This window comes from Barbus barbus (assembly GCF_936440315.1).
Source record: "Barbus barbus genome assembly, chromosome: 15".
NCBI classification, from domain to species: domain Eukaryota; kingdom Metazoa; phylum Chordata; class Actinopteri; order Cypriniformes; family Cyprinidae; genus Barbus; species Barbus barbus.
The window spans coordinates 9,966,199-9,982,303 of record NC_136743.1 but is presented as its reverse complement, the minus strand read 5'-3'; the positions used below and the strand labels follow the sequence as shown (position 1 = coordinate 9,982,303).

Below are 16,105 nucleotides of genomic sequence, written 5' to 3'. Positions count from 1 at the left end.
AAACAATGAGCATTTCATTCAAAACAGCATGTTTGCAGTAGATTTGGTATACTTGAGTATATTTAATATAATGTGCTGTAAGCAATAATGTGATGACTTGTGCCTTTTTGCACTTGCAAACATGTAGTGTCATCCTGACTTAATAGGTGGTATATGTAGCCCTGAAATCAAAGACCCTGCAGTGGCTTGTCTCAGCTGACCAGTTGTCATCAGATAACCCAGAACGGATTTAATACCAGGTATATACAGAGACTAAGCTGAGGTTTTGACTGTTGCTGGTCATTAAAAATCACAGGGTGCTTTTTGAAGAGTAGGTATGTAACCAGTGTGCCCTGGTCAATTTGGCCTCACTCCATCATGGCCTCCTAATCATCCATATAATTGGCTACTTCACACTGTTGCCTCTCCACTGATAACTGGTGTGTGGCAGGAGTTCTGGCACAATAAAGCTGCTGCCACATTATACAGGTAGAGGCTGATTGTGGAAACCCCCACCACACCACTCGTTCAATATGCTTTGAGCAAAATTATTAAGTAAAAAGCTATATTAATGTAAAAGATTGTTTTTTTTTTAAATTATGATTGGCCTCAGGAAAATATAATTATTTTATGAATTATATTTTATTTAATATTAATTAACAAAACAATTGTAATTAATGTGCATGTCCAAGTTTAAGTAGTTTATTTGTCATTTGCACAACTTACACAAGACATTAAAATGCTTACGACAAAGGATCACAGAATGCAAATAACATTTAGACAGACAACACAGGCATATAAGAAATGCAAAATAAATAGTCTAAAGGTCCTTGCACACTGATTCTAAAATTTTCGAATACGTTTTTTTTTTTTTTCATATTTGTCATCCTTTCCTATCAAAATGCTTGTTATGGATGCGAAAACGCAGAAAATCTTTTATTTTTATTTTTATGACAGACAAAAGTTTTGGAGGCAGTGTGTAAAAGTGATTGACACAACGTGAGGTCATATTTATTTTTTAACGTGCAAAAACGTTTTCAGACTCAGTGTGCAAAGACCTTAAGACTAATTAAGTAATAATAATAATGAAATATAAAACAATATAAAATGCAATAACTCAATAACTAATAGGCTAACAACAAAATAATAATTATATTTTACTTTAGTTTTTTATTTATTAATATTTAATATAATGCATGCTGGATCTTGATCTGTCAGTCCAACTCCGCAAAAATCTGCCAAGTACAATAACATTGTACTTGTAAAGCATTTACATGACATTTTAAAATTATTGCTTTAGTCTGACTGTAGCTGAACTTATACTACATATGAACATATTGAGAAAAGCTCCGTGATGCAGATAGCTGAGTAGAAACGCCTACTAGCAACCAACAGTACAGCGGCCTGGAGACCTCAATGTGAGCACCCTTTGACATGGAAAAACTGCTTTATCGCTTGCCAACTTGTTGCATTTGGCCTGGCTATCGTACACAGGAATGTGTGTATCACTGAGCAGAATGTGCCTTCTTACAGTTTTCCTCATCACTGCCCACCAAGTGTCAGGACATTCTTTGGGGATTTACATCTACACAACCACATGTTTTGTCTCAAAATTCAATCTAGAAAAGCCAATGAATATTCTGATTCCAAAAATCTCCATTTTGATTCCATTGAGGGAACACACTCAGCTCTTTCCACACTCGAATGCTTGCAAACATAGGACACGCTCCCATTTGTCTTCCAAACTTGCTGTGTGGCACTTTTTGTTGAAGTTGTGCTGTTATGGGGTCTTTTTAAGCAGCTGTATTCTGGCCACGTAGAAGCGGTAATGAGGATGAATGCTGATGCGTTCTCCACACTCTTCCCTCTGAGCGTCACGCGCTCCCTATGCAGCCCAGGCTTTGCTCACTGCATGAAGGCTCCTTAGCTGTAGACTGCCGCTGATCCGGTAACCTGACTCCACCCGCAATCAATGCCCAGAGTACAAGCGCTGTGATTATCACTGCCCATCTGTACTGTCTGGAATGAGCCCCTGAAGTCCTCATCTGTCAAAATGGAGTCTATATTTCAAGATTAATTTTTGTTTTGTACTGTTTTTGCTTTAGGCTCCTCTGTATACTCAGTGCTTGGTAGTAACTGATTACATGTAATCTGGATTGCATATATTCCAAAAATAAGTACTTGTCATTTGATTGTTACATTTTAAAATGTTCATAATCAGACTAGAGTTACTTTTTTATTGATGATATGATTACATTTTATTCAGTCTTTGTAAGGCTTTTGTCTTTAAAATACACCCAAACGCACAAATTCATGTTAATACTTATTTACATGTAATGCAGTGATTCCCAATTTTTTTTGCTCAGCTTTCATCTGATATATTTACTTGTACCTCCTGAGATTTTAAGAGAATAAGTTTGCATGTTCACTGTTCTGTGGCATTGGTTAGTGATCAAATTACATGTAGGTAAAAAAAAATAAAAGAATAAATCTTTTTTAGTAAGTGTTTTATTTTGAATGTTGTTATTTTAAAATGATTTATTTAATTATTAGCTTTATATTAACCTCACAACCTCCGTGAAGTTGCTTCACGAACCACAGTTTAAGAAAACCTTGATGCAAAGTTTAATGGACTTCATGTTGTGAACAACAACAAACGGAATATATTTTCATTCTAGTTTTATTTTTATATCAGTATGGTACAATATTATCCTATTTAAAGGAGACCTGTTATGCCCATTTTTACAATATGTAATATAAGTCTCAGGTGTCCCCAGAATGCGTCTGTGAAGCTTTAGCTCAAAATACCCCCCAGATCATTTATTATATAATTTTAAAAATGCCTATTTTGAGTGGAAGCGAAAGCAGAAACAAGCTGTTTTTATGCATGTCTCTTTAAATACAAATGAGCTGTTGCTCCCTGCCGCCTTTCCAGAATAGGGCTGTGGCTTTACAGCTCGTACTCAGATACTCTGCTAAAAAACATTTTGTTTTGATTATGTTGTTTTGTTTTGTCATGTCTATTGTGATGAAATCGTGCGCTTTAAACCATATTAGTTTAAACTTCTGATAAGCTAAATTAAAGTTTCCACTCACAGCACCGCCATTGTGTTTTCGCAAGCAACAACGGTGTACTAGTTCTAACGCCATGGTGAAAATTCGGGCAAAGCATGCTAACTGTTCTATATTTGGCTGCACTGATGAGCATAGAACACTATTTAGAGTCCCAGCCTCAGAGGAGACGAGAGCAGTGGATTTATTGATTTTTTTACTGTATATTATGCTGCTGCCACACAGATCTAATATAAACATGCAATTTCTTTCACAGTAGTTTACCTTCACAGACATAACCGACTGTTTTTGTAACTCGTGTGTTTTTAACATAATCTTGTGTGTATTTGACAGTTTAAGCGCAATAAGACATGAAAGAGAACTTGTAGATTAAGGGGCGGTAATATTATATTAAGATCCCCTTTCTCCGTTACAGGGGAAAGGAAATCGGAGCAGCTCGTTTGTTCACAAGCTTGCAGAGAAAGGCTTACCAAAAAAAAGTACTGGGCTGTTCTTCTTCACATTTTCTGGGTTTGTAGATGCTCCTGGGACCCGATTATAGCACTTAAACATGGAAAAAGTTTGATTTTCAAGATATGTCACCTTTAAATCAATGTAGTAGACGAGTTGGCTCACAAGTAATCTAAAAGTAATCAAAAAGTAAATTATATAACCTAAAATGTGTAATGTAATGGATTACGTTACTAACTACAATTTCTGTCATGTAATTTGGATGGACTGCAATCTACCCAGCACTGTGTATACAATATATTAGTCTTTTTGAACCATTCTGTCTCTTGTAATCTCAACCTTTCCCTCTCTTTTTCTCCTCATCAGCTTCACACTGACATAGACAGAGGTGATGGACGCACTAGGTACGTGCTGCGGGGTGAGGGGGCGGGGTCAGTGTTCGTGATTGACGAGAAGACGGGTAACATCCACGTAACCAAGCCCTTGGACCGGGAGGAGAAGGACGAATACCGGCTGATTGCCACAGCAACAGACAGTCAGACAGAGCGTGCCCTGGAGCCCTCCTCCCAGTTCATCATTAGAGTGCAGGATATCAATGACAACCCACCTGTCTTCGAGGAAGGACCCTACAGCGCCACAGTACCCGAGATGGCAAACATAGGTAGCGGAAGACAACATATGCTCATCCCCGCTAGCACGTTTTCTTGGTGAATGTCATTTTCCTCTGCTTTCCATTCAGTGATTTTTGGGACAGCATAAATCCTGCATTATTCAAAAATCATTGAATGAAAAGCCGAGGAAAATGCTCCCTATAATTTGCGGCGTTTAAATGTTAATGACGCTCATTCGGTGAAATAACCTCTCACGTTTATCGATTTTACGTCCATTTGAGGCGGGCTCAAAATATTACCCCTAGACAGTTGTGCTTGTTTTGTTTTGCCTGAAATTACTTTAATTAATATCAAAGGATCCCAAACGCAAACAAGAAATATTCTGTGCTGCATCTGAATAATCTAGCACTTTCTGAGGGAAACGAAACCAGAGCGCCATTCAGATCTAATATTACATCAGTGTGAATGCGTTATCAGTCTAAATTGTGGCGTGTTTCTTCAGTTCCACTCAGATTGAATATGAATAGATTTCTCTGAGCCGGTGCATGTTGCGTCAACCCGGCAGTCACGTCTGTTTTTTGATCTGCCTATCTGATCGTTCGTTTACAGTGACAATCTCTCTCTCTCTCTCTCTCTCTCTCTCTCGCTCTCGTTCTCCTACTGCCTTCTATTTGCTGCTTCTTAACTACCTGTGAAAGATCTGTAATCAGACGGCACCCTCCCCTCAACCCACAAGCTCTCATGGTGACACTGTCAGGCCTTTGATGTCTGAAAACAGCAACAGCTGCTCCCACAAATCCCCCTGTCCCTCTGAGCTTGTCAGCCGTTGCCCCATGGGAAACACAGTTCTCTTTCCATTGTACATATATATGTTAGTTTCAAAATGCTTCGGTCCTTCGCGTGAAGCTCTTTGATTTATTTGGTTGGAAAAAAGTCCATATCTGTCAGGAGCGAAAGAGAGATTCCAGACATGAGGGAGTTGAGGGAACAGGGGAGTGTGGCCGCAAAATCAGGCATAGAGATTGAGAGAGTGAGCAAATGGGGAATTGGAGAAGGAGATGAAGAGAAATGAAGTGAGACAGACAGAGGCACAAATGAAAGACGGTGTGCGGCTGGGGAGAAGAGAAAGCGAATACTGTATTTGTCACACTGCAGCAGGAGGGAGAGAGAGAGGAGAGAAGGGGAGAATCTGTCAGTCTTTATACGCCCCTCTTCATGTAATGCGCTTGTCCTGTGTTGACCTGTGTTCACATGTGCCATACTGATCATCATTGTCTTTTTTGCCCTCTCGCTTACTGTCTCTCTCTCGCTCCTTGAAACTCTTCCTCAGGGACCTCCATCATTCAGGTGACGGCTTCAGACGCAGATGATCCCACCTATGGAAACAGTGCGCGGCTGGTGTACACACTTGTTCAGGGGCAGCCGCACTTCTCAGTGGACGCTCAGACAGGTGGGTTTTTCTATTCCCATGAACTGTTTTATTATTAAAACGACAGCTGTTTCACCCTGTAGCCTAGGACTGGTCGCCCACTTAAGCTAAGCAGGGTTGAGCTTGGTTAGTACCTGGATGGGAGACCTGGGAAAACTAGGTTGTTGCTGGTAGAGGTGCAAGTGAGGTTAGCAGGGGGGGCTCACCCTGTGGTCTGTGTGGGTCCTAGCGCCCCAGTATAGTGATGGGGACAATATACTATCAACAAGCACCGTCTTTCGGATGAGATGTTAAACCGAGGTCCTGACTCTCTGTGGTCATTAAAAATCCCAGTATGTCTTTCAAAAAGAGTAGAGGTGTGACCTCGGCATCCTGGCCAAATTCGCCCATTGGCCTCCTAATCATTCCCATATGTTCTGATTGGCTTCACCAATTAGCTGGTGTGTGGTGGGTGTTCTGGCACACTATGGCTAGAACAATCATTAATTATTGATTATTAATTTGAATTAATACTTTATAAGGAAAATCATATCTTAAAATGAAAAAAGGCAGGCTTTTGCATTCACATCATTTTAAACCGTAAACTCCTGGAAAGTCCAAGGATCCAGTGAACAAATTCAAACATTAAGCTCAAAACAGCGCTAATGCAGAGAAAACACGGCCGATTTCATCAGCGATTATGGAGAGAATAGTGACTTACAACTAGATGTCAGTAAAATGATTATTTTCAGTGTGTATTTGGCTTAAAAGCAAGAGTGTTTTATAATGAACGCTGATTATGCGGTGGTCAGAGATTTAGCGATTCTGAATGGATCCGTATATTAAAGGCAGGCGGTTTAGTGGTCTTTGGCGTCTCTCTGTGGTCCTGTTTGGTATTGCAGCTTGTGCTAATTTGTATTGAAAACTTTTATTTAATTATTGACTGATTGTGGCACTATACATACATTGTGAATTATTAAAAATATTAATATTTTAATAAAAAATATTTTATTTTAATATTAATATAAATAAATAAATGGGGGGGGGGGGCACTTATTTTTTTCCACTTCAAGTACTGTCTTTGAGTGCCTAGAAAAATGCTATATAAATGTAGTGAATTATTAATTAAAACTGTTTTTCAACTTTCTCAATACTTTTAATTAAATGAATATTAAGTTTTATTTACTTGTTTCAGACCCAAGCTTTCTATCTTAAAGGGTTAGTTCACTCAAAAATGTAAATTTTGTCATCAATTACTCACCTTCATGCCATTCCAAACTCATAAGACTTTCGTTCATCATCAAAACACAAATAAAGACATTTTTAATGAAACGTGATAGAATTCTGCCCCTCCTTTGAATGTCCATTTACCCAAAACCTTTACACTTAAAAAATTCATAAAAACATGGTAATCATAGTCCATATGAATTGAGTAGTTTTTTGGAATATAATTCAGATTTTTTTTATTAACTGAAATGTGCTGCGAATTAAATTCCAAAGTGATTTATATAATGCAGTTAATATCAAGCACACACAACATGCGCAAAGCACATTTATTTGGATCCGCGCCGATTGAGAGTGGCATGTGTGCCCAATTTTATAGGGTATTTTCCACATGTTGGTAGCTTTCAGTTTAAAATAATTTCATTTAAGCTAGGTGTTTATCATGCATGTTGTTTATAGTGAATGCCACTATAATTTATGTTTGTTTTATACTTAAATGTTTCAGTCCAGTTGTGTTTGGAATAGCATTAAATTGGTTAAAAGGGGAACAAAATATATTTTTATAGTGTTTGTAAACATTTCATTTTATGTACTTTATATTATTAAAGCATGTATTTGTGTTTATTTTCCTATTTCTTACATTTTTCACTTTTGGGTTAACTATTTTTGAAACTATGAAAATCCATTATTAAAATACTAAAGGTTTATTATGTTTTATTTATTATATGAAAGAAACATTTCCACCATGACCAACAATTTTGCCTCATTAAGGTTGTTTCAAAAATGACTTTACTTGGTTACTTAGGAGACAAATGTGTAAGTGAAAAACACGCGTGACATGAAATTTGAGACATGCGATGTGAGAAGATTAATTATCACCTGTTAAAATCAATTATCACAATTATTTTATTATGTCTCATTTCAGTTACAGCCAGTAAATTTGCCAAGTTATGCAAAAACAGTGTTAATGTTATTTAACTCTATTTAGCAAAGCATAGAACACTTCAAACCAGCACAAACCACCATAAACTAACAATCCTTTCAGAACTGTATAGGTTTTTGACAGATGCCATGGTGCTCATGTGGCCAGTGTGAGTTCGATCTCATTCCCTCATCTTTTCACCATCATTTCGTCTCTACTGTACTGTCAATAAAAGTGTCAAAAAGGCCTCTGACTGCAAAGTCTGCAATAACAGCAACACAGTAACAGTAGAGATACCACTAACGTGATGATATCTAAAACATTTATGAGAAACTGTTTGAAGAACCACTTCAGGTGTTTGTTTCAGTGACAACATGGAGAACATCACTTGAAGTTCTTGACTGAAGTCTGAAGGACTGGGTGAGAATTAAGTGCAGTCAGTGAAAAATACATCACAATGCTTTTGTGAAATAGAGAGCCTTCAGTTTCATGTTATACTGTCTTTAGGCCAGTCTCAGTCCCTGGTCAGCCATTAGAGCCACATTCTCTCTCGTCAAAGCCCTGATCATTTCTATTAGTTCCCCCTTACTCTGTAATCCCGTCATCCCTCTGGTTCTTTCCTGTTTCCTATTTTCCTGGTTCTTCCCTCCCTCTCTTCAACACTCGTTAATCCAGACTGACTTGGCAGAAATGTATTCATACCGCTTGTGCTGCTGCACTTCTAACAAATGCTGCAAACACTAACTCAAATCACACTTCTGAAGGCTGTGAAAAACAGAAAAATGCTTCAAAGTGGAGCGCCACCGCAGGTTTGTGAACTGTTCAAGAAATAGTTAAATTCTGTCATCATCTTGTCATTCCAAACCTGTATGCTGTTATATTTCCAGTGGAAAACACAATCGAATGTGTTAAAGAATCTCTGGTCTGTTCTTGCAATACAATAACAATTCAGTGAGCAAACTCTAAAAAGAACACCATAAGAGCAGCATAAAAAAAAGTAGTTCATGACTTGTGCATCTTATTCCGAGTCTTCTGAAGTACTACGATAGCTTTGCCAGAGATTTGTAAGTCATTATGTATTTATGCCACTAAAACTATCTAGCCTGCATCTGCTTCCAAATTCAATGATGATTTTAACATTTTTAATTGTTGATAAATAGTACTGTCAATAGTACAGCATTTGGCTTTCTTCTTTAGGAACAAATTATGTTTTTCATTTGATTGTATGAAGCTACATTCTTGCAATGTGTTGATTTAAATGTCTGTTTCACACAAAGATATTGTATAATGCTTCATGTTATATGGGCTAGTTTTATGAAACTTTTAGGGCTCTTTTTGGAGCCATTATATCCACTACCATTCAAATGTTTAGAGTTAGTGACAAGTAATTAATACTTTTATTCAGCAAGGTGGCATTAAATTGATTTACAAGTGACAGTAAAAAGACATTTATATTGCAGTGCTACAAAAATGAAAATCAAAGAATCCTATATCTCAAAAATATTAAGCAGCGCTGATGCTTTTTCTATATTTGATAATGATAAATGTTTCTTAAGTGGGAAATCAGCCTAGTAGAATGATTCCATGTGACACTAGACTAGAGTAATGGCTGCTGAAAAATTAGAGTTTGTCATCACAGGAATGTATTACATTTTAAAGTATTTTAAAATAGAAAAGTCATTTTAAATTGCAATAATATTTCATATTATTTAATGTAGTTTTAATAAAATAAATGCAGCCTTGCTGAGCACAAGAGTACTTCTTTCAAAAACATAAAAAATCTTACCGACCCCAAACTTTTGAGCGGTATAGTGTAGCTGTATAAAGAGTCTTAAAATATCTCCACAGAATAAAATAACAGCATATGGGTTCGGAATGACGGGAGGTTGAGTAAATGATGACAGAATTTCTGGGTGAACTTTTCCTTTAAATGGCAAGCTTAAATGACACAACGGCCCGGCCTCTGTGCCTGTCGGTGGGTCTGGTTTGTGACCCGGAGGCTTGCGAGAGGCTTTTATTCAGGGTTACAGGGGGGCTGTAGTCATTTGAAAAATCACTCCTGCTTCTTTGTGCTGTAGAGTGGAATTGGCAGAAGTGAAGTGAGCACAGTGCGATTCTACACACAGTGGGACTGTGTGGCCAATCTCTATGTGTGAGCGTAAGGGTTTCGAGGAGAATGATGGGTATTTGTGTGTATGACAGGCCAGAAAGAATGAGGCAGAGAGAAGGAGTGAGAGAGTGAAAGATGAATTTTATTGCTCTCACGGATCCATTGTGCGAATGTTTGTGTAGAAGTCTGTGCATTGTGTCTCTGTCTATGCGGATAATGGACTTTCTTCATGTTTTGATTCCATTTGGCCGTCTAATGAAACCTAATTAAGTTTGTTGACATTTGTGGACCCCACGCTGATATGAATGAGAGGGCTTTTTCTCATAGAGGTTTGTGAATGCCAATCAATGATATTAACCTAATTCTGTCCTATATGCATTGCATGGCATTCTTTTTTTACTCATTAGCAGGAATTAGCATTCTGAGCCGTAGCACTCTGAAAGGTCTCTTTCAATCTACAGCGTGTATCCACAGTTAAACTTCCTTGTGACCTTTCAATAAACCTCCATCATAGACTGTTCTCCTATGGTAAGAGTTTCGCGCAGGTGACCTTGTCCGCTGGGATGCGTTTCTACAAGTTTACGGTCAGAGAACACATGGAAATGATTTGATTCAAGGAGATGATTGAATTTGTGGTGTACTTCTCTCTTTGTCGCTCTTTCTCCCTCAGGCATCCTGCGTACTGCAGTTCCAGATCTAGATAGAGAAGCACAGGATCAGTATCTAGTGGTACTGCAAGCTAAAGACATGGGCGGTCATCTTGGCGGACTGTCAGGAACGACAACGGTTACTGTACGATTGATGGATGTCAATGACAACCCTCCACACTTCATACAAAGTGAGTAACTTTCCACATCATGTCTATGCATATCCCTTGCAGAAGGTTACCAGTTAAATTTAGGGTTTGATGCAGGTAAAAGTCAGCTGTGGTGGATAACACTTTCAAACACTAGCCGATTTGGTATGTTACTTTTCCTACATTATGTTCAATCATTCATTTCTTGGGGAAGTTCATGTAAGCCAAATCTGCGCAGATTTAGCGCAAATACTGAACTAGTGAGTCATGATATATTTAAATAAATCCTAATTGTGCAGCATCCAAACATATCTAGCTTACTTGAACATACCCATCCTATTGATGCTGGTTTTCTTTGCATTTAAGCAAAAGCAAAGAGTTGAAAAACGACTGAAGTCTCACACTGTGTCTACACAAAATACAACATAATCATTATAAACATTATAATCAGTGATGCTGTCTACACTGGATGCAGCGCTGCGGGACAAATCCTGATTGCAAACTGATGCCTCGTTCTATTTATGACGTACTGACACAAAGTACAAAATTATTTGCAGTGGTTAATTGTCGTGTCCAGTGTGGACAGCCTCAAGGTATTTTTTTATTTTTTTTGGCTAGTAGGAAGTCATGAATGGCTGGTGAGTGAAAAACTTGATTTCAAACCCTGCATGGTTAAATTCCTATAGTTTGTACAATAAAAGCCACCTCTTTCATAAAAAGGCACTCTTTGAAGTACATCTCATAAAAGCCACAAGATAATTGTTTTTCTTTTTTTAATCCATGTGTTCCCACAGGAATTATGAGGAGTTTCATTGAAATTGAAATCATAGATTTTGTTTTAGGAGTGAAATAAGGTCTAAAGTAACTTTCACATTTTGTGCTACAACCTAAATTACACAAAGGCATGCACAATTAAAAAAAAAAGTTTCTTGAGCACCAAATCCACATTTTAGAATGATTTCTGAAGGATCATGTGACACGAAGACTGAGTAATGACTGTTAAAAATGCTGCTGAAAAAGTTCTATTCTATAAACACATTAGAAATTTCAGTCGAAACTGATGACAAATCATATCACACTTTCATGACAGCTTTTAATAATTCATAAGAGATGGTGAAATCTTACAACATGGATCTTCTTTAGATTTTTAAATTGGGTTTATTTTTTTTTAGGTGTAGAGGTTTGGTTTTATAGTTAGGTTTAGGTTACCATTATTTGTGTATGTATGAGTCTGTGAATTCTTCCAAACCTTGTGTGAATTCCCACAGCTTGTCATGAGACTGTATTGGCAGGTTAATATTCTTGGTTGGCCTTCAACTTATCATGACTTAAAAGCTTGCCATTAGTGAACCAAATGACATATTACTATTTTCAAGTGCAACCCATATTATGATTTTTTAATACTTCAGTATTTTTAGGGATACTGTGGCTACCATGGTAAATTTAAATGCATCACAGAATGGTCTATGGGGTCGGCAATCTATGGCACTTGTGCCAACAGAAATATAGGGAAATCTGCATACCGACGTACATTTTCAGGTAATCATTCCTCATCATCACACAGCCTGTTAGGAGCTATAAATACTATTAAAATGCAAGAATGAACTTGCTCTAGACATAATGTCAAAGTGGTTAACCAGAAAAATTTAAAAGGCACTTCATGCCCAAAAGTTTTCTGACCCCTGGTCTAGAGTTTGTGTAGCTTTTGAATCTTATCACTGTTCCATTTTCCCGTCCCCTCCCTACTGTTTCCATCAATAAGAGGGGCAAAATACCAGAGCATTTGATTTATATTATTTTGTTTTCCTAAATGAGTTTGAGAATTGTGTGTACAACCTGGTTTGGGCATATAAACCAGCTATTTCCAAAAATGGGAGACAGGAGAGCTAGAGTTAGAGGTTGGTTATAGAAAAGAGCCTCATCTAGTGCTCACCGTCAGCTGTTTAACTGTCCCTGCATAGGGGCCGTAACACTATCAAATGCAGCCTCCCTCCAATTCTGCTCAATTACATACCAGCCCTTTATTAGTATGGTCAAAACAGGGCCCTTTCTCTCCCAGCATCAGCTCTGCCCTTCACATTCTCATGTTTTTTTACAGAGGTGAGCTGGGGTGAGATTATCTGAAGACGTGTGGGGAAAATATATCAAAGTCTCACCCAGGTAGACATTCAGGTTCACTGAGCAAGGTTGGGTAAATCTCCTAGTATTTGGAGGCCGATTTAGAAATCTCTCAGAGAGTTCGCTTCAGATAAAAGCAAACAAATTACAGGCGTTTTGGGAGCTGTTTTGACCATTGCAATTACGCTTGAAGAATGTTACGGGGAGCGCCGAGGCTGATGTATCCCTCGGTATAATAGATGCAGACTCAGGTGCAGGGGGAGTTGAGCTGGTTTATGTAGTTTTAACAGCCTTGGCTGCCGTGTTGGGCATCCGAGAGCAGTGCACTATGCACGTGATGGATGGCTGGGTAGATTGTTTGACGGATGACTACATAGGTACGCCTGTTAAGATCAGTGTCTTTTTTATGAGGCGACGCGATAAGAAGCAACGAAACTGAGAAGATTCCATCATAAATATTACTAATTTATTTCCCTGGAGTGTCTGCTGGTTACAGATGAAGAGTGAAAGTACAAACGAAAAGGAGAAGGGAAACGAGAAGATTGAGGAAAGACGAAAAAAAGCTAAGATAGCAAAAGAAGCGAGGGAGAATAGAGGAACTAAACGATAATCACCGTAATTTGTCCACAGACAGAGCAAGAAAGCAAAGAAAGAAAAAAAAGGCTGACAGGGAAATGGAGATGGGAAGGAGAGGAGAGGTGATGGTGGCACAAGAAAAGGGACAGCTTAACTCTGCTCTTGAGACCCAAGAATGGAATCAATTTTATTTATGGGAGTGTGTGTGTGTGTGTGTCTGTGTGCCCACTCACAGCTTTAAATCAACTGTTACATCCTGTCTACACTGGAAGCTTTGAAGCTGCATGTCAATAATGTTCAGTACTAATCAGCTGTGAGCTTAACTTAAGCAACAGTAAAGTTGAATAAATTATTGTATTACATTATTCATTTGTTTTGTTTGTATTTGGCAAAATCAATAAAAAAAAGAAAACAAAGAACGAGAATCTAACTGACCCTAAACTTTTAAACGGTAGTGTTGCTAAAGAATGAAAAGCTACACCACTTTTTAAAAGTTTGGGGTTAGTAAGATTTTTTGTTGTTGTTAAAGAAATAATTAACATTATTATGATTTTTTATTCAAATGTGATGCATTAAATTGATAGTAAAGATATTTATATTATAACTGTATAATTATTGTAATTATATTTCAGAATATTACTGTTTTACTGTATTTTTGATCAAATAAATGCAGCCTTGGTGAGCATTAGAGACTTCATGAAACACATTTAAAGCAATCTACCTTAAACATTTTAATGGTAGTGTATAAGGTTAAAAACTAAAGATGATTTAAATCTGGCCCTTTTTTAAATTCAAAAATCACAAGTCATTGATCACAAGTAATGATCTGAAGTTATTTAAATGTTTAAATTATATTTATAGAATAACTTTTTTATTTTTTATTTCAGGCAGACAGGGAAAATAAAGTGACTGGAGCATCTGTGCAGTATAGTCAACTTCATTTGTTATAATGGGAATTATTTCATTTTGATGCGTCACAGTAGGCGCTGCATGACATGAATGAATGTTCACTAAGAGGCTGTTAACACTGACAGTGATTTAATGCAGAATCAACATAACAGAAGTATAATATTTTAATTAATATTTTCAAATAATAGATTTTATTTGTATTTCTATTTAATTTTTGAATGCACAGATTTAAATTAAATTACATTAATTTTTTAAATAATTAATACATTAATCATATTTATTATATAAATAATTAAATTCATGTTTATTTAATGACAACTTAAACTTAAGATGTACAGTTTATCCTGATAAATCTTTTGCATGCATTGGCTCTGAAATTTGTCCAGTTATGGGGTGAACCAATCAAAGGAACCATAACTGATTTAATGAGTCATTAAAATGATAGAAGTTATAGTGTTGTTGTTTTGTTAAAACTTTTCCATAAAAATGTGTAGTCTGTTCACACACATTAAACTTGTGAGTTCAATAATATATATATATATATATATATATATATATATATATATTTTTAGATCAGAGCAGGAATAATGGGATTAGAGTAGCTCTGCAGTGAGTCAAAAATAGAAAAGGGCGTTCTTCAACTTGCAGGGCGATGTAACCGACGCTGTCAATGATTATAATGAGAGCGATTATGCTTTGCCGCTCGTGTCCAGTGTGTAGACACTGTGTTATTCCAACTGTCTGTTCTCATATGTCTTCCCTCCCGCTGTCTCTCCATCTCTCACACATGCCATTTACACACTCACCGACTGGCTCATGAGAGGAAACTCACGTGCGCGCTCACAGGAAAACACATCAGCTTCTGTGTCGCACGCACATACACATTCATGTCACATACCCGCCGCGTTTGACAGTTCATCAGGCTGAGGGAAGCGAGAGGACGGCTGGAGATGGAGAAACTCGGAGGTGACAGGCTTTGTCATCAACCCCTAAGCGCTAATTTTCATTCAGCATCCTTCCCTCTTGCTCTTTGCTTTTCAAAGCGTCTCCTTGATATGTGAATTTCTTGAAATTTGAATTTCTCTACCCTCTCCAGCCCTCCTCACCCTTCTGCCCTCAGCTGGGGTTGCTTTTAAAGGCTCTGCAGTGGTCAGCGGCACATGATAAAATACTGTTCATCAAAACACTAACTGTGTGCTCTCAGCGGATCATAAAGCCCATTTATTTACTCTCTCAAGCATAATCAAAGCATAAAGCTCATTTAGCATAAAGCATAAAGCTCATTTAGCCTTCTAGCTATGCATTATGGAATCATGCAGTGTCAAGTTCAACAGGCGATTAGAACTGATGCATATATTCTCTTGAGTATAATGGCAATAAAACGCCACAGTTTGGATGTAACTAAGATGCACCCTGTAAACTCATCTCAGCCTCTGCTGGAACCCATTTTAAAAGTAAAGGATGCGTAAAATGTAAAGAATTAGTTGCTTGGCGTCTCAGCAATGTGTCTGATGTTGAAAGCAAGACGTTATTTGCACATCCCTTGTGACTTTTCCCAATCAATTCACATGTGTTGGAGTGCTTTAAGCGTTTTCTCTCTTGGTAGTCAGATATGGGTTTTCGGGGTCCTGAACACTCAATTAAAAGTGAAAGTACCTTCACAATTAATTCTATTCAGTGTGGCCTCCCACCAGCAGCGAGAGTCTCCAGCTATTTGTATTCACAATCCTCATCCAATCCCGCAAGGTTATATATCTGTGTTTTCGCCGCACATGAAGCGATAAAGACGCGGAATGCGTGTCTGAATCCGTAAAGATGCGTCCCTGGGGTGACTTCTCCGAGCGTGAAGGAGGGATGAAGGAAGCAAGGGATGAGAGGAGCACTAACAGCCTCATCTTGGCCGTATCAGTCCGCTGTAATTACACAGACT

The 16,105-nt window shown here is 37.7% G+C and overlaps 1 protein-coding gene across 1 annotated transcript in view; it reads left to right on the top strand.

Annotated features, from left to right (window-relative positions):
- The window catches only part of cdh24b (cadherin 24, type 2b), a gene marked incomplete at its 3' end in the record, with an annotated part of 105,068 nt that extends 89,729 nt beyond the window's left edge, over positions 1 to 15,339 (top strand). Inside the window, exons 3-6 of the mRNA XM_079434765.1 lie at positions 3,868 to 4,162; positions 5,443 to 5,562; positions 10,447 to 10,614; positions 15,272 to 15,339. Of these exons, the coding sequence (XP_079290891.1) occupies positions 3,868 to 4,162; positions 5,443 to 5,562; positions 10,447 to 10,614; positions 15,272 to 15,339 (651 nt within the window). The remainder of the gene's footprint in view (positions 1 to 3,867; positions 4,163 to 5,442; positions 5,563 to 10,446; positions 10,615 to 15,271) is intronic.
- Between the last annotated feature and the right edge of the window lie 766 nt (positions 15,340 to 16,105).